This window comes from Colius striatus, chromosome 1, assembly GCF_028858725.1.
Source record: "Colius striatus isolate bColStr4 chromosome 1, bColStr4.1.hap1, whole genome shotgun sequence".
NCBI classification, from domain to species: domain Eukaryota; kingdom Metazoa; phylum Chordata; class Aves; order Coliiformes; family Coliidae; genus Colius; species Colius striatus.
Window position 1 is genome coordinate 77,388,576 of NC_084759.1, and position 26,392 is coordinate 77,414,967.

Sequence of the window (26,392 nt, forward strand, 5' to 3'; positions counted from 1 at the left end):
AAGTCAGTCTCTCCTCCCAAGTAACAAGTGATAGGACAAGAGCAAATGGCCTTCAAGTTGTGCCAGAGAAAGTTTGGATTGGATATCAGGAGTAATTTTTTCATTGAGAGGATTGTTAGTCACTTGCACAGGCTGCCCAAGGAGATGGTGAAGTCACCAACCCTAGAGGTATTTAAAAGACGTATAGAAGAGATGCTGAAGGACATAGTTTAGTGAAGGGCCTGCCAGTGTTAGGTTAGTGGTTGGACTCCATCTTGAAGGTCTTTTCCAAACAAAATGATTTTATGGTTCTATGACCTGTGCTCTGGGACCATGGGTGAAAGGATCCCGCTTGCCTTGGCCAAAACTGTGCTGAGAAGTGCTGATGTATGGTTGACCCTGGACAAGCACTGTCCCCATGGCTGGGGATCCCAGGAATTGTACTCCTGCAGTCTTGCATGATGGGCTGAGCAGGGGGAATGCAGGTAAGGTGAGACATGGAAAGTGGTTTCATAGTCAAATGAAGCTTCCTGTCTGCTCCCCTGATAAACACAGACACTAAAGGTTGCCTTAAAAATTCTCTGTGCTGTTTTAGGTAAGGCATCCACTGCACAGACACAAACAACCTCACAGCATCATGTTCCTATTTTACATATTCACAAAGGCCAACTGCAGACAGACGTGCTTTCAGTAAACAGTGTCTTAGTCCACCACTGATTATTAATCAGCAGGTATGCTGTAGGCAAATTTAAGTAAATGTCACAAGGAGATTTAAATACAATTTTATTTATTGCATTTAAGGGTATTTCTAGGTTGTATTTTGCCGCTTTAAAATATTATACTAAAATTGCCTTTTCGTTTGGAAATAGTATTGAATTTTTCAGATATCAAATGAACTTCACTGTTCTTTCCTCAGTGATACTGTTGTGTTTTTAAGACAATACAAATTCCACTCTTTTGTTTTTTTCATTCAGAGAAGACAAATTTTCAAATGGTTTTGTAATTGCACTGTTAGAAATAGAGAAACAGCACAGTTTACTGAGGTAAGATTTGATCTAGTTTGGAATAGATTGATAAAGGATTCCAGTACAAAGGTGAGGTAAATCAATGCACATCACCTTCAATAAAGATAAGACCTGTAAACCAATAATGGAAAAGATAAGCCCTATTTAAAGTGTAAGAAATAGCTGAGGAATTTGTAAACTGCTTTTAAGTGATATCAAGTAGCAATGTTGTTTAGCACAGACTGACATCTTTGAAGCATTTTATCAGGATCAGATATCTTGTAGAATCTTCTTAAGGTAAATAACAGGTTATTCACTATCACTATCTACACAAGACCACAAAAGTATATAAAGAATGCCTTCAAGCAAGCAAACAAGCCGACTCCCAAATTGCAGTCTCAAAAATCACTCAAATCTCCTCAGAATACACTACATCTAGCTTGCTGGTGGCCTAATGCTGTGTTCTGCAGTTTCCAAATGAATACGAGAAATAGCTTAACGACATTAATTATTTCAATACCACTTTTTCACTTAATAGTACTTATCACAGGGAAGTTGCATGATTTTTTAGTTAGGAGAGTAATGGACAGAAAATTCCTTATGTTTTAGTTAGCATACTCAAAACAGCTTGATAATTCCTTCTGCAGATGTTTAGTCAAGTATCAGTAAGGATTATTTAGCTTTTGAGTTACTCTTCGTGTCTAAAACTTTATTTTAGAAATTTGGAAACATGAATTCCTAAGTGTATCTTTATTGCTTTGCCGTGATATTAAAAGAATTTGAATGTAAAAGGAGAAAAACCTACATAGAATTTCTACTATAATATGAATAACAAGTGGGGTTTTTTTTCCCTGAAATTATATGACACTTTAATGTGTCATGACTGAAATCTAGTTTTCTTTTCCAGTATTCCCTTGTATTCTAAGCATGCATTTTTGCATTTGTTCATTCAGTCTTCTAAATGTGCAGTTTACTCTGAAGATTTACAACCTGAAATATCATTATCAATGACTACAACAAGCTGTATTGTTACTTTGTTGAATATGGGCACATTATTGGCCCACTTTATTGCAAACAATTTCAAATAAAATCACATCTCTTGTCAGTGTAAATAAAAAAACAGGTAATAACAGACACTCAAAACGGCCACTAGCTGCAAAATAAATGCAAGTCTAAATTTATTGCTGTGTTTATAATTTATTAGTTCTCTGCCTTTAGCTTAAGAAATTCAGCCAAGTTGCATCTACTAAAAAATTACACTAACTCCTGATAAAAGCCTGGGTAAATGAGTAGAATATTTCTGAACTAGGATCTGTGAAACCCATTAAACTCTAAGACAAAAAGTAGGCTCTGAATCAGATGGGGATTTCCTGATCTTGGAAGCTCTCTGAAAGCCTTGTCATTGTCTTGGTTGAGGCCAAGGTTTAACCCAAGAGGTGTACGAGGTCTAGAGAGGATGGGGAAAGGAGAGGCAGTGGAAAAGAGGAGGCATTACGTGAGATCCCAAGAGATTTAAAAATTGGCATTCAGAGGGGAAGGACAGTTATAGCTGCACAGAGATGAACTGTCATCTCCCAGCCATATGAAAACAAGATGGTGATATGTCAAAGTTTTGGTGATTTTAAAAGAAAAGATTATTATTTTTCAGGAATTTAGTAAAAATTAAATTCCAGGCTGCAATGCTAGCATGGGATGTATGGGGAGGGAACAACCCCTATTAAGAGAGCATTAGAAATAGAAATGAGCAAGATGATGGCCCATGAATGACACATGGCAGTGTAAGAAGTGAGTTCTCCCCAGAGTAGCTGTATCACTGGGTAGATTTACATGTGTATGAGCTGTCTACTATGCACACAAATTCCATCAGCATAAGAAAAGCCCTGAAAAACACACTCATGTTAAAGTAATCATTCTTATAACTTCAGGCTTTCTGCAGTCACTTAAAACATCCAAATCCGGGATCATTGATACTGTTAATGTGCTACTGTTCAGATACGCTACTAATTTAAGAAAAGTTAATGTGGATTTTTAAATGAAGCAAATTCACTCCAAGTATTCTCAGCAGACAATAAGAAAGAGCCCTTAGCACAGAAGGATTGCATTTCAAAACAATGGAAGTCCTCTGTTCTTCATCCTCTTTTTTACTACAACATGCCAACTTATCAAGAAAATACACCAGTTGCACAAATTCCTATCTCTTTGGTGGAAAAATAGAGTAGGGATTTACTCTTTCCCCAAGCCATTTCAGTAAATTATTTCTTTTTCAGAGAAGATTATACAGTTTATGTTATTTCGGTGGATTATCTAGTTATAACCTCGAAAGACAATATATTCATGTTTGGGGAAAATGCAATAAGCAGAGATCATTTATTCATCATCTTTTGATTATTTCTGCCAGGTCTGTTTTTTTGTCCAACCCTTAAAAAAGGGAAAAGTTTTAAATTAGTAATTACTTTCTGAAATAAAAAACATGCTGGTAATAAAATAACACATTTTTTTCAGACTCTGGGTGAAAAGTATCAGTCATCAAGCAATAATATACACAGCCAGAGCACATTTTGAAAAACTGAGCTATTTGGAAGTGAATGAAAATAGTATATTTGTTCCAGAAAATTAGTAAAAATTAGTAAAAGGTGGGTTTTGAAAACCTCCAAAGAAGGAGACTCCACATCCTGCTTGGGCAGCCTTTGCCAGGGCTCCCTCACCCTCACAGTGAAATAGTTTTTTTCTTATGTTTAAGTGGAACTTCTTGTGTTCCAGCTTTTGTCCGTTACTCCTAGTCATATGACTGAATGGTACAGAAAAAAAGTGTTGCCCCATCCCCTTAACATACACTTTTCAAATACTTGTAAGTATTAATGAGGTCCTGCCTCAGTCTCCTCCAGGATGAACAGCTCCAGGTCTTGCAGCCTTTCTTCATAAGGAAGATGCTCCAGTCCCTTGATGATCTTGGTGGCCCTGCGCTGGACTCTCTCCAGCACTTCCCTGTCCCTTTTGAGCTGAGGAGTCCAGAACTGGACACAGGACTCCAGATGAGGCCTCACCAGGGCAGAGCAGAGGGGGAGCAGAACCTCCCTCGACATGCTGCACACAGTTTTCTTGATGCATCTCAGGATGTCATTGGCTTTCTTGGCCATGAGGGCACATTGCTGGCTCATGTTGGGTGATTATCCCCTGCTGGAACTTGTCTTTTCAGCTGTGTTCCTGCTGAAGTTGCAATTACTGTTATTCATGAGAAGATGGTTTTATTTATCTTCCTGTCATTAATTCAGGGCCAGCCTTTGGATGGGACAGTGAAAGACAACTCCATTCCTACATAACAACATAACCACTATGCTAACTCTCCAGCATGGCTAAGAATTCACAATCTCACTATTATGGTCACAAATGTGAATCAATTCTTACCTATGCTGCATATGCTAAGAAATTCAATTGAATCTTCAAATCCAACAGCTGCTCTTGGTGATTCTTTTAGACTATGTTGACAAACTAAAGCTACCAAACAGGGAAGAACACTGAACTGGTCTCGCTGTCTTGTATAATTTATTCTTACAGTTGTGTTTAAAAATATACATGCCTATACACATGATTTTCTCTAATTTATCTGATGTAATTATCTTGTGCAATTGATTTGGGTGGGGAGGGATTATGGAGGCTGATACATGTTACTTGCATTTGGAGACATTTGTACAGTTTGATCACAAAGACATCTCATACCACCTTGGAAAAAAGAGAAAAAGTCTGCCAAAAACTTCAGAAAACTCACTCCTCTCTGGATTTCTATAAGGTTTGAGTATTAAAAATTCACATGATGATATACATTAAAACTTGTAGTGGAGTACTCACACATCCAATGAGTGCTGAATTTTCTTAAATGAGATTGAGAAGAGGCTAAATTAAAACAAAAGCTTAAATTGTTGTAGATAGACATAAAATCCAGTGCCAATAAGTAGAGTTGAATTAAAAATGAGCCTTAATTGCAGAAATCTTTTAACAAATTAAAAATATCTAATATCTTAACATCCTAAACAGTTATAAAGTGCTCATGTATGTGTATGTGTGTATGCAGGTCAGGAGTACGGAAAGGACCTGCTTGAGTGCCCCTGGCACTTGAAAGCTTCACTAAGGTGCACTTTGCATCTGGGACATGGCTTTCATCTCTGGATTATCTGGTTTAGAAAAGTTATATTCCTTGGAAAAGATGTCTGTTTCCTACATGATAAAGCCAGGCAAAGTTAATGATTGCATTTTTGGAAGTGAATGATCTTCCGTATTTGATCACTAGGGCAGGAGGGGGAGGGAAGCGTGAAGGGTCTCAAAATACACTGCCAGTTGAGCCTGTGAGGAGGGAATAGCACAGACTGTACAGAAATAGCAGGCTCCCACCAACTATGAATTTTTGAAGTTTTTTGGCAGCTTCTGCCTTTCCCCTTACGCTTGAAAACATTTCAAAGCTGGGATTACAAAAGAAGACATCACATGCTCAGCTCAAAACTGAACAAGGGCTCTGGGGAGAGGAAAGGGGGCAGGTACAGAGGTAGCACATGCTGTTTCGAAGGACTCATTACAAAGCACTTACCTCTATACCTCTCAGTGCAGGTAAAGGACCACAGCTGGGCAAATGATTCACCACCTCTCTATTTAGACAATAAGGAGTAGTCAACTTGAGACTGGCTTACCAGCCTGGGGATCTGACCTAAACAGCACAGTTAAGCAACAGGGTTTTGAGAATGCAGGACTTCAGGCAGAAACTGGACTGATAGAAACCTGACACTTTGGCAGTATTTGCTTTAACCAAGTGATTTATAAACATGCATCTGCCATCTTGCACCTATGAATTATGAATTTCTCAATACATTAAAGGAGTAAGGTTGACCAGAGACCTGAGGTCACAGAGAAGACCAAAGCTGTATCACCTCCTTAAAGTAACAATTAATATTACTAAATGGCAGCATTAAACCTCCCACTCTTTAGCCTTTCCCCTGGGATGGTTTGGCACAGCTTTCTCTTTGCTAGAAACTCCTACTATGTACTGATTAAGACAATCACCTCATTCCTTCCCAGTGGCATGCCTAGAGTGCAAAGAAGAAAGTACTGAAAATACTCAACCAAAACAAAACCTCAAAAGGAACTAAAACCAACAAAATGCTCAAACGCATCGCTTTACATCTATTAAATACTTTAAATTCTTGCAATATTTACCCTCCACTTGTTTCAAACTTCATCTCTTCCAGACATGTGGAGAAAAGAAGAATACCACCATTTGGATGCTCTTTTTGCTGACCTCATTGTCTCTGTTAATAGCCTCTGTTGAACAATTCACCCATGGATAAACATCTTAGCATTATTATTTTGTCTTAGCAGCATCAGCGTGATTCACAAGACAACAGTCATAAGACTGTCACACTTCCCAAATTCTTAAAAGCTGAGCGAAACCAAAAATCAACAGCTGAGAGAGAAGGCTTAACTTTCACTTCCACAACCTGGCAGCCTGTTGCTTATTCTGAAATATATACGTGCACAAAGAAACTTAAAAAGAAAACACTGCTGTCCAACCGAGACTACTGTGGAGCAGACAGGTTGCTCCTGCCTGAGAACAACAAGGAAAAATCACTATCATAAGTAAATTTATTTATTATACCAACTTGGCTGGAAAACCAGCTCTTTGACAAAAAATCCCTCTCCTTAGGAGTTTAAATCATGCTGACTTTAAAAGTGCTGAAGTGGACGTAAGAGTGCATTTAGGCATGACAGCTCTCACTTCCTAAGCCAGGCTTCTATTTTGCATCCCAGTCTTTTGAAACAGTTGGTAGCAGAGCCATCACAAGGTACACATCTACACATTGATCGCTGCTCTAGCCCAGGGAACTGGAACTCCTGCTACTGATACCTGCCAGAAACCACCAACACCTGCTGCTTTTCAGAAATCAAAACTATGCTTTGTTCACCCTTTGGGGTAAAGACAAGCTGCCTCTGGGCACAATTTTACTACCTTATCAAAATTTATGTTATAAAGGCCCCTTCTGTGTGAGTTTGTGTGAAGCTCTGGGTGGAGGAATGGTTATTGACAATCAGCAGCCTTAGAAGATTTAGGAAGTAGCATATGAGTCATCCAGAAATAGGTAAGTTCTGGGGACCAATTGTCCTCTTAAATCCACCAGAATTGACAGATTCAGAAGACCAAGAGCCTGTTGGCTCTGTACAAAGTCACTGCCCACATTAGTATCAACCATGGGTTGCATAACTTGGATCATGTACAAGCAGGTAGTGGTTGCTATATGCAGACAAAAGCATTACAGTGCTCCATAGACAAATCTGATGAAGGAAAGGGTTTTTCAAGGGATTTTTCTAAACCACCTACCTATGAGTCAGACGTCTCAGGAGTCGGGATTGGCCTCCTAGTTGTTGTTCCTATGAAGTAACTATATGTGTGCAAGAAAGTGAGTGTGTTGTATGAATAGTTATCTGCCATTACTAACAGCTTTTTTAACAAAAAGCTTTTTGTAGGTTGTGATCTGTAACTCTCCCAACTTGATCTGCTGTTATTTAAAAGGGAATTCACAGAATCAAGCATCTGTCTATTTTAGCAGTTATTTCTTGTCAATGCCAATCTCCGGCAACTAGGACTGCTCTTGCCATTAACTGATTTAATTTCTCAAGTGATTTGCACCCCAAAAAAGGTATTTGCAGAATTCACTCTATGTAAGAACTCACTTCCATGACTATCCTGGAAGTTCCTAGCTAGTTTTCCTAGTCTGTGCAATTTGGACTCTCCATTTGAACACCAACATGTGCTGAGATTATTCATCACGACAAACCAAATAAACTGAAGGTTAACACCTTTAGTTGCATTTACTTCTGAAAGGCAAGTTTAGAAGAACAAGTCTCTCTAAACAGAATTTCTGTTGCTGCCACTTGAAGATTCCAGACAGCCTGACCCCTTGTTCAAACCCCCTCCATTTTGCCCTGATTGCTGGCCAACCACCCCCAGCCCCCATAAACTTTTCAAGTACTTCCAGCAAACCTTTAGATTTTGGAACAGAAAAGTATTTCCCATGCATACAAAAGAGTCAGTAACTGCATCATTACTACTAAAAGTTGTGTCATAGCATTATGCAGCATTAGTCAGTTGGAAGTCAACTTCCTGGAATCTTTAAGAGCTGTCAGGAAAGCTTTTAATAATCTCATCCGGTGATATTCAAACTAAGCATTCATTGGTAGTGACATGTTGTTGTATACATTACTGTTCTACTCTAATAATGTCACTTCTACACTCCTGTCATTTCACTGTTCGCTTCTTTTTAAGTAACAGTAAGCAACAACTCCATGGAATTAGAAACAGGCAACTTCTGTCCTTAGCAGCTTCTCTTCCTTTTCCCACTCCACCAGTTCAATAAAGGGATGTGAACTCAAGTGGAAGCTTCTCTTTAAGGACAGACAGGCATATGACTGTTAAGCACATGATACCAGGCTACTGCACAAGTGCTAATAAAAAGCAACTGCTGGACTGTTTACACTGCTTTGCATACACTCCTTGAAGTGCCCAGAGCTGAATAGTAGCTTTGTTGTTCTGAAAGTTTCTGCTCAGCTGGTTTATCAAGGTCTTGCCCTTAAGCTACATGGTTGCACTTTGAGATTTTTTTGCTACCTTTGTTTATAGTCAGGAATTTTCTTCTGGAAATTCCAGTGACAGCTGACTGCCAAGCCCTGACAATGAGCTCTTAAGCTTCAAACATGTTTCAGCTTTACAAATGAAGTGTTTCTCTTTAACCATTCTTTCTCAGCTAGTAAATATTGAGTTTCAAATACCAGCGATGATTTCTTAAGGTGTTCTTATATAGCCAAAAATGAGAGACACTTAATACTTCAACTATCTCAAAAGTAAGACTAAATTGCTAAACTGGGTTGAACTCATAAAGCAGTGTCCTCTTCATTTACTATTTTTCTAGCTACTTCTTTGCCTTTGGATGTGCATTGGTCTACTGTTACCAACATGAGACGACACTTCGGACTGAAAAACATCACCACTCTAATGCTTCTGGAGGACATACACACAGAAGTAACTTTCTGATGAAAGAAAGATAGGCCATTACTCTGAAATATCAGTGTTCCTTTGATTCAATACATATCTTCTATCCTTCCTACCAAACCTTTATTGTCAGAGTGCTTGCTGGAGCTATTAAGACTGTTTATAGCAAAAGTGAAAAGTAAAATTTTGACAGCTTTAGAAAAATGCTGACAAACACTAGGACTGTTTTTCTTGCATAAAGCAGAGATAAAAGGGAGTAAATTATTGTGATTTGGGATTTTCTAAGCTTTTTGCCACTCACAAAGCTGAAAAAATGGTGGAAAAACATGATTAACAGGTAACTAGTTCAGCAAACAGTACCTGCAGGATTACAGGCAGCTCTCTTCCTGGATGCATAGTGGTTATCTTGTTTAAAACAACAGAAGGCAGGAATAATAGGCAAAAGGGTGGCCTGTTACTTAAAACGAGAGATAGGCCAAAATCACCAGAGCTTCTACTATCAGTGGACAAACATTTATGACTCAGGAAAGGAGCAAACAAATCTCCTGACATCGAAGCCAGGTTAATGTCCAAGGAAGGGCAGTTTCCTCCAGGATTTCCTACCAATGAGATTATCCTTTCCATTAGATTCTAGGTGGGAATGAGCATCTGAAACCTGAAGGTATTTTATTACAGAGCAAATCTTCACAAGTTCTTTTATAAGAGGCCTGATGGGGTTCTTCAGCTATAACACTCCAAAATCTCCCAGATCTGAGAATGGACTCTAGAAGATAGCTGCAAGGTACAATCGATTTTCTTCCTGAAATTGTACCATTAAAAGTAATTTAAAAGGTTTGAAGTATAAACTGCTGCTTCTTTGAGTTTGTGAAACCCCATACTCAGATTATGTTGTTTAAGGCAGATTGTTTCTACAGCTGTGTTAAGATTTGTTAAAAAATAAAAAAGATCAAGTTTTACCTGTGTAAACAGTCATATTTCAAGTTTAATAGGAATAGTTTAAACAGTACATGCTAATTATTATTATTTTTTAATATAGTTCATCTGTAGTTCAAGAATAAAGATTTTGGAACAGCATTTATTAGAAAATACCTTAAAAATAACGTCTTCAGTGCTTGAAACAAAACAACAATTCAGCTACTTTTAATATCAAATTCTTCTTTAAGTAAATTTAGTGAATAGTTTCTAGGACTTGCTCAGTCTCCACACAATCCTATCTGAACTGAGCTGAGCTTCTGCTATTTTCAAAGTAATCTCCTGGTAAAGGGCACCATTCATCGTTTGATTCATACTTTGCACACACTCTTCCCGTTCACTCTGAAGCTTCTTTCTGAACTGCTGAACTCCTTCCACGCTGCCCAGTAAAGAGGCCAAAGGAGCATCATTGATTTTCTTGTCAGGTTCATTCCCCCATGTCAAACTGTTATCAGCTTTACTTTCTTTTGGGAAGAAAGAGTTCCTCCAGGTGAGCATTTCTTTTTCCAAAGCCAGTGCTAACTGTTCAATGAGTAAACTCTTGCTTCCATATCTCAGGAGTTTTACGTCACAGCTTGGTGGGAGAATTCTTGTAAGGCTATGAAGGCACTGGAATAAGACAGTCAGATTTCTGTAAAATAAGATTATTATGACTATTACGATTAAAGCAATGTCATTATCTTCAAAATTCTACAGTGGAAAACAAACACTACTTTAAATCAAACAGAGAAAAACTTATGCTGGTTATAGTTTTAAGTATTATGTGTACTGTACATACAAGAGTAAGCAAGAGCTTTCTAAGGGCATACACACCAGCCACCTGTACATCAAAAGAACTGACACTAAGCAACCTTAGGCACAATGAATATTTCATGCTAAAATATATGTCTATGGTGGGGTTATATATGCATCATTTTTCTCTTTAAGAAGCATTTTATTGTACATGAATGTGCTGTAGATGTAATAGCACAAAGAAAATGTGTTGTCTGGTCTACATTTAGGAGCAGAAAAAAGTCACTTACATTCATAGATTGTTACTATCAATAGGTATGCACTGCATGGCTACTAGGTGGCCCACAGCTTGTCTTTTTTAAACAGCCACTGGAGAGGGAAAATTGCACTTAATCATACATAAAAAATTGTTAAGAAACCAAGACAAAATAGTGCTGGTAATCATCAGGGGAACTACTCTCCTGAATAGCAGTGTAGTGTGTATGACACAATGACATTCTAAAAGGAACACAGATTTTGTCCAAAGTCTTATTTCCAGTGTTTGCCCAGATTAATCCCTCTTGAAGATGTCTTTTCATGAAAAAAACCACAACCAAACCAAACAAAACCCTCAAAACAACCAACTAAAATCAAACCAACTCAAAAAACCTTAAGCATGCTTAAGTGGCTAGTATTGTCACACAGATCAGAAAGGCATTTTTCCTTAAAGTATTTCTATTTCAATTTAGTTACCTTAACATTCCATTACTTATAACAGATATAGTTTACTTTGGTTCTGAAAGGCTGTGAAGAACAACAATCTGGAGCTCCCACCTATCACAGAATTATCCTAGTTGGATAAAAGATCAATCCAGAGATGGGAAATAAAAGACACAGAAAATACAATCATAGTCATACTATAAACCTGGAGCTCACTATTAATGCAAAATTAGATCAAAAGTGAATAGTACCAAGTAACCCAGCTTTTCAAAAGGAACCAAAAGCCTTAAAAGGCTTCAAATGTTACTGTTTTGTTAAACATTTCAGCCTTCTCTCTTACATAGAAGAAAATATCCACTCAGAATTTGACTAAAAGGTTAAGCCTCACTATAAAAAAGAAGAAAAAGTCTATCCTCTAATTTATCTTAAACTCATCAGGATAGGCAACAGTTGTCAATACCTTTTATGTTTTGAGCCTAGTTATCTAGTTAAGCCATAAATTATAGCAGTATTACTAACTTGGTTAGCCTGGACTGGGATATTTTTGCCATTTTTCCAAGAATCTACTTAAAAAAAGGAAATAAAACTGACACTCTTATTTCCTTTTTCTAAATCATGGTAGATAGTAAAGAAATACATCAGAAATATGTACAAAATTAAACTATTTATGTTGCTATACTAAACTAGAAAATAACACAACAATGAAATTAAATTTAATATAATTTGGTATTTGTTGTTGTTTTGATTTTTCTTTTCTTTTTAAACATTCCCTTAAGGAATTGTTTTAAATCAACACATGTTGAAGAAAAATTATATACTATACTAAGGTAACAAATAAAGAGAATATAAAATTATGATGCAGTGAAATGAACAAAAGAAATAATCCCAAGCAGATATGAATGGAGACTATATTTATTTGTAATTCAATGTTCTAGCTTAGACAAGATCAAATGATGCAGTTCAGGTTATGCCATAGTTCTGATTTAAAAATTATTGTGTTATTGCTGATGATTATCATATCATCACATTGGAAGCCTATTGGTTATGATTTTGGCTGTTGTTTATGGTAAGAAACAGTGTAAATATAAAAAAAGCATGTATGCAAAATGAATATACTCTATACTTTTTGACCAATTTACCTGCAAAATAATGTTAGAACTCCTTCAAATGGATGTTTCAGGCTCCAGTTAAAAATTGTTCCATACACATTTCCTGCTTTATGACAAAATATGTTGTCATGACATGCCTTAAATGGTGTACACTCCATTTCTCTTAGTAACCATGAATTTACTGGAGTCAAAGTCCAGTCAGAAGACACAATCTGAAAGGAGAATCTGACAGATACTGCAAGGACAGCAAGTATATCTTCCATGGAACCTGCAAGAAAATACAGTAAAAAGATATTTGACCTAAATATTTTGATCATGTTGCAGGCATTTAACGTGCTTCGATTTTTGGTTCACACTCCCAATTTTACACGAAGTTTGCACCTGCATCCAAGGGTTCTTTTGGAATTTTCTTCTCCCCTAAATTCTTATACCTATTTCTGCCAAGCAAACTAGTTATCTGTTTAACAGTGCTTCAGCTATGTAATGAAGGCTCTAAAAATAAACGTCATCTTTCCAAAAGAAGACTATCAATAGCCTCTTGTGATAGCAAGATGACAAGTTGGCTTTAGCCAATGATACAGCATTAAAGGAAGAAAAAGATTTACAAAAGATCAAAGGAATATTTTGTTACATGAGCACAGGCCCCATTACAAATCAATTCAATCAGGAATATTAGAAGAAAGGAAAATAAAATTACCTTAATAGACACGTAGATGAGGAAAAGCTTCAAGTACTTTGGCAGTATTTAAGAGGCTATACTACATCAGAAAAAGAAATCAATGTATCTATTCAACAGTATCTTATTTATTGAAAAAACATATATAGAAAAAAGCTTCTGTGTTCTGTACTCAGACTTAGCTTCAGAATTAACCTTTCCAGTTACACTTCAGCACTGATGCTGGCACAAAACCTTACAGCAACTCACTTAACACTTTTTCCATTTTGAAAAATATTCTATCTTGTATTTTGTATCCACCCACCTTTTAATCCCCAACAGCGCTATGCAGTTCATGTTCAAAGAGACAGGTGTGGTTGCCCCTTGACAATTTAGTTTGGCACCCTCTAGATAAAACAGAAGGATCAACCATACACTTAGGAATCCAGATTATATCAATCCATTCACCTGTACAGTAGTTATTATCCCTTTGCATCTTTACAGAATATTTGCCAGTCGAAATATCTTCCAGACTTAACAAAATCTTCCCACAGAGTACAGAAATCTTTTTGCTCTCCTGTAAACTACCATTCCAATGTTTTTGTTTCTTCGCATGTAGAAGAACTATGCAACATACACGATGAAATGCCAGTAATGGTGAAAGGCTGGTAACAGCAACGACTGTCTTTTCTCCATCCAGCTGAACCCTTGAACATTTCTCAGGAGCCTCTTTGTTCAGATCATTCTTGCTATGCAAGTCCAACTTCATCTTTTTTGGAGGAGGTTCGATTTGACACGAGGATACTGCCAATGCTGAGAAGGCTTTGTTCAGTTTAATGATTTTGTTTCGACACTCGATAATCGGAGAAATCAAAGAGAACTCTTGGTCCATCACTAAGGACAGACTGACATCACTCAGTGACCTGTGAAAATCCATATAAGATGACTGCACTCCTAGTTTACTTTTTGCCTTCTGATAAATAACCAGAACCTTGCTGATATATATGGACATTTAAAACTACTACAAACTCCAGTATGATTTCAGGTTAAGTCATAAACTGTGCAAAGAGTGTAAGCCCTTCAAATGTCTGTTTCATCTATGCTTAGTATCAAGATTTTAAAAATGTAGACTGGATTTTCTAAGACCTTGTAGGAGTGAGATGTCTCACTTCAACTGAAAGAACTTCAATGCCTAATGCAAATAGAAAATGTTGAAAATTCTACATAACCCATGCAAATACTCTATGACATTTTTAAAGATTCAACTTTCTTTTAACAAAAAATTACAGAAAGTATCAACTTTGCCCTCTTTGAGGACAAAAAGCTCTTCTGATATTCTGTATTATTTCACAGATATTAAACCGAAATAGGACGTAGACAGTAAAAGGTTTAAGATGCCATTACCTTAAGCATGCAATAATTTCCTGAAATGTGTGAAATACTTTATTTATTCAACAAAATCTTCTTTCAATTAAATCTTACATTACTCTTTCATATTCTCTCTGAATTGATTGATGGAATAAAATATTTATTAAGTCTCAAGTTATCACTGACATCCAAAAGTCTCATAAATGTCTGATTTTCTTACAGAGAAGTACTATCACCTCATAATGTAATCTAAAACATCACTGCAATCTTACCTTAGCAGGAACTCAAAAAAGTAATCAATAAAGACAGTGTTGAGGGTGGAGTGAAAGCAAATCCTTTTCCTCCGAAACAAAGGTCAATGTGTACAGTACTAAACTAGGCCCAGAAGATCTAGGTTCTGCTGCTAGCCTATCAGATAACCTTTGACAAATTACTGCATCTTTATATCTTTTCTCAACTGCAATAACAGAGGGAGAGAGCAATATTGCTGGTTTTCACAGAATGGTTCTAAATATTCTGAGGATTTCTGAAGCTATGCAAGAATTTAATTTTCAAGAACAAAGTCATCATCATCAAACATAATAGAATAAACACTGGAATGGCAAAAAGACAATCCCTTGCCTCAGTAGCTCTTAATAGAGGTTGTCAAGAAGATGAGGCCAACTTTCTTGTAAAGTTATAGCAATCTGGCAGTTGAGTAATAATATACCTGCAGCTCCAGCCAAAGGGCATAACAGGTCAGCTCCCTCACAACTACTTGAATGATTTTTCAGTGGCATCAATAGCCTTTAAGCTTACCCTAAGTCTCAGCTACACTGCTTGTGGGAATAAAGGTCAAAAGGTAAGTTCTGACTCCACCAAAGCTTACATTACACAATGCACATCATGAATTTATGTTTCATGTACTCCTGGTTTTTTTTAAATTGTTTTCCAAATTAGTTCCCTCTCTGTAGAGAAGTGACATAAGTAGTATTTACAACTAGAACTGAGCAATGAAAATGAACTGAATAAACAGATCATTCTAAAGAAAATAATAATAAACTATTTTGAAGGTTTAATTATTATCTGGCTGATTGTTCCACATAATTTTCACAACATACAAGCTTAGCAAATATTTTTTTGATGGGATACTTGACTGTAGTGTAGTTCTATTCAAAAGCTTGAGTATTTCTTAGGCTGATCAGACAATTTAAAATGCTTTCATTTGAGCTTCTTTAAGTACTTTTTAGGAATGGCAAGATGTTAACAGTAAAGCATCAGGAATTATATAGCTACTGTATATCTACACCATATATTGATGTCAGCTTACCTATGTCAGCAGATATATAATAAAATCCAGTAAGTTAGTGAAAAACCTCTGCAGTAAAAAGTCTTCAGTAATGATGTGGTTACACTGACACTACTGACTTTTTGCTATACTTCTTGCACAGTGCTAGAGACAAGCAGCAGTAACAATGACAAAGACACACACTTGAAACATTTGATATACAGATGTTCAAAATTTAAAAGTTCAGAGCTCAAAAATCCACTCTTGCTACTGAAGAGCTTAACCTGCAAATTCAGTTTCTATAAAAGTAATCAATGAAAATATTAAATAAATTTATGTACTTACAAGTAAAAAGATTCAGTTAGTTTTACTCCAACTACCAAGCTGTCACCCACAACGCGCTGCCACATTTTCTCTATGAAGTGCTCTGGGACTTTAGAAGCCAATGATGTCTCTTTACTAAGAGAATGAGGAGGATTTTCTACATCATCCCAGAGAGAGACAAGACCTTCCTTACAGAAAAACGTTTGGTTTTTTAGATAAATTAAGTGGAAATATTAGTTCTTTTTATACTGCATTAGTTTGTATTTGTACCACAAATTATTGCTGGAAGTGCTTTTAAGAAAGATCAAGTGAAATGACAAAAACTATTTTTTTCTCTACTATAGATTAAAAAAATAGAATTGCATTTTCTTAAAAGATATATCACAAAAAGCACAACTCATCCTTTCATTGTATAAATCTTGAACTATCATACATTCAGTTGTCTAAAGAAGACATAAGGTACCAGATTTTACTTTATATTACTGCATTAATTGCTCAAAATTTTGTTGTCTAAACCTGTTTAACTTTTAAGGAGACAAACTCAACTTATTAGGAGGCTTCTTTTAAGCAACCTGTTGAGATAATATTTTCCCTACCTCCATCACCTTTCTCTGCCCACATTTCACTCTGCCCCCATTATAAAAAATGATTTTGCTTACACAGATCTATGACAGTTCATTTTTCATAACATGCAAGATCAGAGACAGATATTCAATATCTTGGCAACTGTGCCACGTAAGACTGTATACTCTCTCTACTGTCCATCACTAGCTTTCTGTGAGAGGTTATTCCTCCAAACTACTCAGTTGTCAGAAGGTATTGTGCAAATCAATTTAAAAAAACAGACAACTAGATTTACTGTTTTCTATATACATTGACAGGTTAAGATAATGATCCAGACTTAAAAAGTAGATTAATGAGTTCTTACAGTGGCAATCCCTACGGGTGAAAGTAACAAGTGGCTGAGGGAAGCACCTTCTACAAATGACTCAGCAGAATTCAAAAGTGATCTGTATTCTCTTCTGCATTTTACCTCTCTTGCAGTTGGTAGAATATGAGCCCTTTCTTCAACAAGATCTATTAATGCTCTGCATGACTGAAGAATAACCCTCTTTTTGAGTCTTAAATGCTGCTGTAGCTCTCGAACAGAGGTGCAACCAGCCTGTAAGAAATAAAAATGATCATTAGACTTACACTTAGGACTACCACATATAAAAACTGATATTGAAGCTATCATAGAATCTTTTCAGCTTTACATTTTATGCAAGTACCACAAGTCAAGATCCTGGCATTTCTCAAATAATGCTTCTAAAAAATTTCCAAGTCAGGCAACTCTGCTGCCAAAATATGAAACTTCGGATCTTGGCCTCACAATATTAAACCTAGAGTTTAAGATAAACTTCTAAATTTTACCAAATTATGCAGATATTCAACCTTTTCATTATTATTTGTTTCACTTTTCCACTGACATCAGTTTCGATTTCTTCACGAAACTTGCATGGATTATTGGTCAATTAAATATATTGATGAGCTGACAGTTTTATAAACAGTCATCCATGTAGGCAACATCTCAAGTTTTTAAAAAAAACCCAAAATCTCAAAACCATGCCAGCACCAGCTGCTTCAATTTTAAGAACGCTCCTCAAAAGCTGTTCTCTGGAAAGCCCAGCATTGGAATACAAATATAAACTCCTCTCCTTGCTCCTCCTCCCCTCAAAAACCCCAACACAACACAAAATCAGGATAAATCACAAGCACCTGACAAGCCTGAATAAAATGTACTTCATGTACATTTGAGCCCTCTGCTCAAGCTGCAATGGCAAAAGGCATTTAAAGCACACGATAAGTTCTGTAAAAATTTTATTTGCCACCTATCAAAACATGCATCTTCAGTACCAGATTCCGAGCAATAATCCAGTGTAATCACAATACTAAACCATTACCTATGCCCATTGGTAAGCAGCTCCTTAATGAACTACTGTGAAATAGAGAGCAAATGGGGAAACATGGGCTAAGAAGCAATCAAATTGGGCCAAGATTCACTGATGTATGCTTGCTGACCAATCTGACTCTTGAAAGCCCTTTTTCCTCATAGAATGACTCACGAGAGACACCTGAAATTTATCACCTGGTAAACCTAAAACTCTCTCTGGAGCAAGTAGCATGCACATCCTTTCTGCCATATGCCAAGATGTGCTGCACGACAAGCATCAGCAGAAGTCACAACCTTTGCATCATGAAATTAAGAAAATAAAACTAGATCACCTTGAAATAGAAAATAAACATCAGCATGAAAACAAGGCAGGCCAGAGCCAAACACAATAGAGTAAATCCAGCATTAACAGTAGAATAGATTAATCACTGTCAAAACCAAAGCAATTAAGGCTGAGGCTTAGGTGCAAGTAGAACAACTGAGTGCTTTGGCACACTGTATTCAAGTTGCAGTATTCATAAGTAAGTAAATTAATATCCATACATAGAATCATAGAATGGTAGGGTTGGAAGGGATCTTTAGAGATCATGTAGTCCAACCCCCCTGCAGAAGCAGGTCCACCCAGATCAGGCCGCATAGGAACATGTCCAGGCAGGTCTTGGAAAACTTCCAAGGAAGGAGACTCCACACCGTTCCCAGGCAGCCAGTTCAATTGCTCCATCACCCACACAGTGAAATACAGAGCTAAAACTACCTGTGGCACTTCAAGAAAACAGAAAGGAAGATTAATGATTGACAGGACTAAAAAATATTGGTAAAAGCAAATGTAAAACACAAAAAGCAGATTTAAAAAGCCAGGAGGAAACATAATCCAGAGATCTCTAGGTTGAAGCTACTCATATGTGAATAACTGGTTCTATGATTTTCAAGTTACTAAAATCCCTTCTGAAAAAGTATCACGGTGACAGATGGAAAAATAAACATTTCAAACTGATACTGAAAGTAATAAATGTATATAAAAAAATAAAACGTTCGGAACATTTCTTAAATAACTTTCTACCCAACACAAAAATCAGTGTTATCTGAATGAGAACAAAACAATTAGACATTGCAGCAATTCATTAAATCAGCAGTAAGGGTTAAAAACATACCTGCCACAAAACAGCACACCAAATCAAAGGAAACAAGTTAATCATAAGTAAAAGAATTATGATCCTTACAAAACTATTAAATACTTGGAGGGAGAACAGGCCAGTGGACATAAAAAGGCACTTCTGACTCGTGGTATTTCTGTGAGAACAGGCAAGTAAAACCATATAAGACCCAGTAACCTAAGCTGTTGTAATGTAACCAGTACTCTGCCAAGGAAGTCTTTTTCAAAAGATACTAAAACGAGTGTTAAAGACAAAAAAATCTTCAGAAAAGGCTGGGTTCAGGTCCAAAAGACTATACACAAGATAAACACAGAACAGTTAAAAAATGTACAGACTGATATATTTTCCAGTTTCACTATCTGCAAAATACAACTTATATATATGTTACTGTGTATAACTTAAACACAGCCTACTTATATGCACTGGGTCACAATTCAGTCCTGCCCAAATTCTCACATGGCTAGGAAACAGCTATCCACATGTGAAATAACAGGTAAGCAACAGGGTATAAAGAAGGGCTACATCTGCTATGTCATCTTGCCCTAAAAGACAAGATTCTATAAAGGCTGTCAAGACATGATTTGACTGCTAATTTCTAGATGACCAGAGTTTTGATCATAAATATCAAGAAGCACCACTCCAAGGCTAAAATAACCTTTGGAATTTCCCAAGCTAAGTAGGATCCACGCATCAAAACAACCATCCTTGAAGTTTAATTATACATCAGATGACAAAAACCATCAAGAATACTTCACTATTCAGGGAAATGTACATAACAATGGACATCTCAACGAGGAAGCAGTAGTATGGTTAAAAAGAAATTTCTGCACCTACTTCCAAATTCATCAGCATGACAATTTGAAACATTTACAGTGTTAAAACATGGGAAGATTTTTTTACTTGCTTACAGTGATTGTGCTAGCATGTAGCTTTGAAGATTAGAGACTGAAAGGATCTTTGAGTAAATAAATTAGGGCTTGGGAAGTATTGTGTGTGTCTGTTAGAACAACTTTATCAGTAGATGATACACTAAATCTCCAGCCAGCGGCTTGTTTCCAGCAGTATGTGTAGAATATGCAAGTCTGACTATTCATTTGATTCCAACACAGATTCCTGGGGCTTTACAGCTGAAAGCCACTTGGTTGTATTAAAAGCACAAAGTCATGCAACACAGTTACACAGAACGTACATGTAGAAAACCTTAATTACAACAGTAGAAGGCGCAACAAATGAGAGAGACTGCAATTAATTTATCTTTTATAGAGGGGGAAAGTAGAAAAAGAATAGAGCAGCAAAGAAACCATTAAAAAATATGTGACTATCCAAAAGAATCTCAAAACAGGAAAAAAAATGCATTTGGAAGTATGCTTGAACTTTTGCATGTAAAAACCAATAGACAAACTAATGTGCAAACTGAAGAACTCTAAAAATGCAGGGTTGGAAGGGATCTCAAGGGATCCTAGAAATGTATCCAATTTCTACTTTCCTGTGCCTTCCAGAAAGGAGAAAATATGATTGTTCAATGGTCTCCAAACAACAGCTTTTATCTTTTAAAGGATGTATGATATCTCTTTAGACACTGCATTTGCAATTGGAACTAGAAAAGTCTTTTCTTTTTCAGTCTTTTCCTAGTGGGTCATGATCCTTCTTTTCCTCCAGTACTAAACTAATTTTATTAAGCTGGTGTTAAAACGTCTATCAGTAAAATGACCGTTATGAAACTTTGATAGGATAGCTTCAGCAGTATCTTAACATTTTAATGAAAATTACATTAAACCCTTCCAGTTACACAAATGCATTTGTAACAACTGAAAGAGCTGAAACACAGACTACCACAGATTCAAGTACGGCTAATTAGCAATGTTGTCTTCTCCCTGAACCACTTCTCCAATAAAATCAGTATCATTAACTTAACCATTTAGACAACGAAAATAAAAGTAATTTGGAGAAAATATGGATGCAGAACTATTGAGTACAAACCTGTAATCTTCTTTCAAGGGCTTGGACGGTAAGCAAACCATTCTCTTGCAATCCTTCTGCAGCAGGAACATTAGGTTTATAATTAATCCCACTCTAAAAAAAAAAAACCCAAACCAAACCCTGAATTAATTAAAAAGCTGAAAGTGAGTTAGAGTCTATTACACAGCATAAAATTCTGAGGGAAAATACAGAAAAACAGCAGAACCACAGTACCCATTTTAAAAGAAAAATCTTATCTTCTGAAAGCAATTAGACTTTGATAGTACATAATTGCAAGACCCAATTATGAGAAGATAATTAACAAGTACTATGGCCTTAATTATGAGTTCTTAGCCAAAAGGTAAGCATTGTAGCAAAGCTGTTACAAATGTGAACCATTTTCAACTGCATTAGTTTAATTTTCCAAAAGAATGTTGATGCTATCAAGGAAGCAGAATAATCTCTTCAGATAATTTATGATTACAGCTAGAAATATTGTATTCAAACTTCAGGGCATTTCACAGCACACATCCAATTTCACTTTGCACCAATACTTTAAGGATTCGTTGAAGTCTTCTTAATTTAGTAAGCACAGACTGAGTAGCTGAGAAAAGGCAAGCTGAACTTACTACATAGTTGATCTCTCCAAGATCTGTTATTTTGAACATACTTAACACGTCTGTGTTGGAGTCATCCTTAAAAAGCAGTAACAGTTGCTCACTTCCACAGCCAATGAAATCATCCACCACAACAGACTTTACTTTTTGCCATTTGGAAGCCACCTACAGTAGAAGAGGTTTTAAAATACAGATATTTGAATAAACCCTGTATTTGAGATTTCATTTTGGTGAAGCTTGCTATTTATAAAGATGAAGCCTATTCAGGTGTATGGAATACCATATTTTTAGAAGTTTCAAGCTCTCACTCTTACTCATTCAGAGTCTAAGTAACTGGTAAAAAATAGCCATTTCTCTTTACAGATCACTTGCCAGAACACAGATGAACAGGAGATGATGACTTTTCAGTGCATTCCAACAATGGAATGAATGCTGTAACATTTATCTAGAACCAAAAGTACTTGCAGATCAGTTAAAGACATTGTACCTTTGACATTCAGAGCTATCTTTGTTCCATTGCATACTTAGATGTGTTTGAGAGGTAAAGAGAAATTTGTACAATAACGCTGATGACTAAACAGAATAAACTTTCATTTTGGGAGTTATTCACTTCTTCTTGACAGAGTATTATAAAACCTTAGTAGTTAACTTTGCCTTTTCTGACTTTAGAAAACAAAAGTGAGGCCAATTCTTTGACATTTTCATGAAGTAATACTTTTTGTTACTAGGAGGTGAGACTCAAAAGGCTTTTAAATTCCAATGAGAAGTTCATGCTTTGCAATGACATCAGTTTACTTTCGCTTTCACAAATTATGAAAGGCACGTTCCTAACTGTCTTATAACTTCAAGTTCTTGTACTACGAAAATTTTCTATTAGCAACACATGCTGGGGCTCAGATTCATAAAATGTATTATTAAATAACAGAATCCAGATCTATTTTCAGATATATAAGCAAGCAAAAAAAGCAAAACAACCTCTTACTTTAGGCAGGCTATTTAAACAGAAGCAACACTAACAAAAAAATAAAGACCTTAAACACGTAGCTTCTCAGCTGCAGAAATTCCATTAAGATAGTATGTAAAAAAAAAGGATACAGTAGTAAAAATGAGCTGTTTAAAGCCACAAATACCTGTAAGCTGTCTCTCCTCTGCACAGCACAGGTATTTCCAGAGGCAAAAGATACAATAAATAGCAAATCCTTGCTACTAGTTACAGCTGTTCTTACTGAATATGGTTTTTCATAAGGAAGTTCACAAACACCTTTAGGGAGACCATCTTGGAACCAAATAAGCTGATTCTTCTGGGTTACAGCCACAAGGGATACTCGGAGCTGTTTTTTCAACATCTCATTCTTGCAGACACAGACAGAAGATACCACTCTGCTGTAAGCATGAGGCATAAAGCATGTCCCAGGTAGCATTTTTTGTGTTTCAATTGCATATGCAAAGAACTCACTACCCCAGATGGCTCTGTCTGAAGTGAAAAACTCATCCTCATCTTCAGTCTCTGGCAGGCAAGCAGTTCTTATCCCTAAGACAACAGTGCCTTCATCCTCAATTTCACCTGTCCACACAACAGAAGAAAGCTGAACAGGAGCACTTAGAATGGTGCAGGTGTCAGGAGAGATGTAGAACAGCTTGTTGGCATGCCTCCACAAGACTGAAGGGCCAGGAAACAACCTGATGTCTTCTTTCATCTCATAATCCAATTTAAAATGAAAGGACAGCTCAAATTTGTTTGAGCTATGAAGCAACACTAAAAGGTATTTGACAACATTGTTACGTTTTTTCTTTTTCATCAAAATGCAAGGAAGAATAATCCCTGTTCTGGAATCCACTGTGCAGCTACAACAAATGATTTCAATTTTTAAGTGACTGGCATGCATGCTGAATACTCCAGAAGACTTCTGAACAAACAGCTTAGTGTCTCTGTTGAATGCCATTCTTCTGACACATAAGTTCATTGTTTTATCAGCAGCTCCCTCTGCATGTTCTGCTTTTGACAGCTTAAATATCAGGACTTCACCATTGTAGGGCAAGAATTGTTCTTGCTCTCCTAGATGCATCATTATTTTTCTTGATGTATATTCCTCTACAAGAAAACTGTATGTGTCTCCATTTTTGTCAGGATTATTCCTCTATGGAAATTTAAATCTATCTGGAAGTTTTCCATCTACAAAAAGAGAACAGCAAAAACAATTAAATCATGTTGGGACTAGTTGAACCGATCCTTAAGAATAAGCAAAACTGCACATTGCAAAATAATGACATAGAATAAATTGAGAATATGGGGCCAGTTAAGCAATTCAATTTTCAGTTGAGAGACAGAAAGTAACAAAAACATTTTGGAAATGTGTTCTAGCATTTATTTATCAAAGCATGGATTCACTGCTCATCGACAGCTACACAGCATAATATAAATTGAAAGAAACAAAACCAAACATGTGTTGTTTATGTGATTGAATTGAAGGTGTCAGCTCCACAAATATACTTAGTGGGCTAGAAAGCAATGGTGCTTCGAACTGTCAAATTTAAGAGCCCTCACTCAAGTGTAGCCTTTATTAATAAATACAATCTAGTCTTGGTTAAAATGCCGCTTTAAAGAGAAAGCTCTCTGAAGAACACTCCTGTCATTTTGATGCCGTTGCGGCTCCCTCCCTGCTCTTGACGTGAACTCGGGAACTCAGAGCAACCGTTTCACCAAGTTTCAGTCAACTTTCCGGTGCAAAGCGACGGCACTTGTCTAGCTCGGCCACTGCAGCGGGGCTGTCTCCGCAGGGTGCCTGGGCCCTTCATAACCTCAGCCGGGCCTCATCAACCCCTTCACAGAACGGCAAGGGACCTCCAGAGCTCATCTAGTCCAACTCCCTGCTAAAGCGGGTTCACCTCGATCAGGTCCCACATAGGAACGCGTCCAGGCGGGGTCTGAAAGCCTCCTCCAGAGAAGGAAACCCCACAGCCTCCATTCCCCGCGCCAAGCGGGCAGCGGTCCTCCTCCCGCCCCGGAAACCGTTAGACAGCCGCTAACGCTGTCCTCGCGCTGGCCACCGAGAAACTTACGAGCTCTTACGGAGAAAGCCAGCCCAAAGCGGCATAGCGGCCGCAGAGCTCCGCGCCGACAAGCCCTTACCCGTCTCCTGAAGCCTCCCCGCTCCCTAGCCCGCTTCCGCTCAGGCAGGGATAGAAGGAAGGAAGGAGAGAAGGCGGGAGGGAAGGAAACGCGCGGGCCGCGAACGCCCGCCCCAAAACTCCCGCCGCAGGGAGCACGACGGGAGGGGAAACGGCGGCCGGTGCGCGCGCGGCGCCGGCGCCTGGGCTGCGGCTGCGGCTGCAGGGGGAGGCGGCGTCCCAGCAGGTCCCGCCCCCAGCCCCGCCCCTCCGGGGTCACGCGACACCTCCATCCCCTTTTCTCCGTGCCGCTGGCGCCCGGCGGCCCTGCAGAGGCTGCGCCGGGCGGCTTCGCGGGACCATGGCCGAGGTAAGTCTTTGCCTAGCTGCCTACCTGGTCGCTCCGTAGCGCTAGCAGCGGCTTGAGCTCTCGGGGGTTGGGCAGTAGGTAGGGCTGGGCACGCTGTACAAGTGATGGGCCGGGGCTGTCTCAGGCCCCGGCCTTTCTTTTTCTTTCACGTTCCTCCCGTTTCTTGTTCTCTCCTTTAGCAGCGACAGGACAAGGCCCCGCTGATAAGCGAGACCCGACGTCGTTTCGAGGCGGAGTACCTGGCAGGTGAGGGCCTCGGTGGTGGGGCGAGAGGCTGGAGCTGTGGGCCTGGCATGTGGCTTCTAGGGCTTGCCCAGTGTCGCTGTTTCGCTTCTAGCCTCTCTGCTTTCCCAGGCAAATGAGAGTTTCTGTCTTTTCTTTGGGTGGCTGAAACTATTACGTGAGTCTGATGCATAAAGCAGAAGGTTTTCTCTGCTCCTTGGTGCTTTGGTCTGTGTGCCTGTGTTGGGCAACAAGGCATGTTGGGGCAAGTGTCTGGGTCTTTTTGACTCCCAGGTGTGCTTGGTTGTGTTGTGGGGTCTGGGACACAACTGTATTTTGGTGTATGGAGGGGGATGGAAAAACCTGAAACTGACCCCTCGACCAAGGAAAGGGTTGCTCTTCTAGAGTAACTTGCACTTCGGATTCATTCTGGCCTTAATTAAAGTGATGCTGCATATCCAATTTGATTATTAAGTGCAAACGCTTTTAAACCTGTAAATGAAGCCCAGGAAGGTTCTGGGGATGCCTAGGGGAAAAGGAATACTAGGGTAAGTCTACAGGGATTTGCTCATTTTAAGGTTAATTTGCATTGCATATGATAGAAGAATATATAGTAGTAGAGTATGCTAACAGCTGGAGTAAGCAGTACCTTTTATAACTGCCTAAGGACTTTTTATTTAAAAACATGCTGCTATCCAATTTCTAATGCAAATATGGTAAGAACCAAGTAGGTTAGGAGTTGCATGCATCTCCTTTAATATAAACCTCAGTCTTGCAAACATACGCCGTGCTTTGATGTTCCTGATCAGAGTTACTGAAGGTTCCTAGTTACCACTTTTGTCAGGGTTGCATGCATCTGTGACTTCCTTGTGACTGCCTATAGGATTTTTC

General features: G+C 37.9%; 2 protein-coding genes across 7 annotated transcripts in view; one reads left to right on the top strand and one right to left on the bottom strand.

Moving 5' to 3' along the window:
- Positions 1-10,085: 10,085 nt before the first annotated feature.
- Positions 10,086-24,972, bottom strand: FANCB (FA complementation group B). 3 transcript variants are annotated; one of them, XM_061988557.1, is made up of 9 exons: positions 24,932-24,972; positions 22,932-23,974; positions 21,814-21,966; positions 21,206-21,298; positions 17,172-17,300; positions 16,160-16,326; positions 13,648-14,102; positions 12,555-12,792; positions 10,086-10,615 (listed from the first exon to the last, which is right to left on the bottom strand). In XM_061988557.1, exons 2-9 carry the CDS (start codon positions 23,868-23,870, stop codon positions 10,195-10,197), a joined length of 2,595 nt encoding a protein of 864 aa, XP_061844541.1. In that variant the 5' UTR covers positions 23,871-23,974; positions 24,932-24,972; the 3' UTR covers positions 10,086-10,194. The 3 variants fall into 3 exon arrangements, with proteins under 3 accessions (XP_061844541.1, XP_061844540.1, XP_061844542.1); XM_061988556.1 differs by having other exon boundaries at positions 24,862-24,961; XM_061988558.1 differs by having other exon boundaries at positions 10,458-10,593; positions 24,862-24,961.
- A 214-nt stretch (positions 24,973-25,186) lies between these two features.
- The window catches only part of MOSPD2 (motile sperm domain containing 2), a 44,627-nt gene continuing 43,421 nt past the window's right edge, over positions 25,187-26,392 (top strand). For all 4 annotated transcript variants that reach the window (XR_009819005.1, XR_009819006.1, XR_009819002.1 and 1 more), the window contains exons 1-2: positions 25,187-25,279; positions 25,459-25,525. Coding sequence is in view for 1 of the 4 variants with exons in the window: in XM_061998968.1 (XP_061854952.1) it covers positions 25,271-25,279; positions 25,459-25,525 (76 nt within the window). In the remaining 3 variants the exon portion in view is untranslated. The remainder of the gene's footprint in view (positions 25,280-25,458; positions 25,526-26,392) is intronic.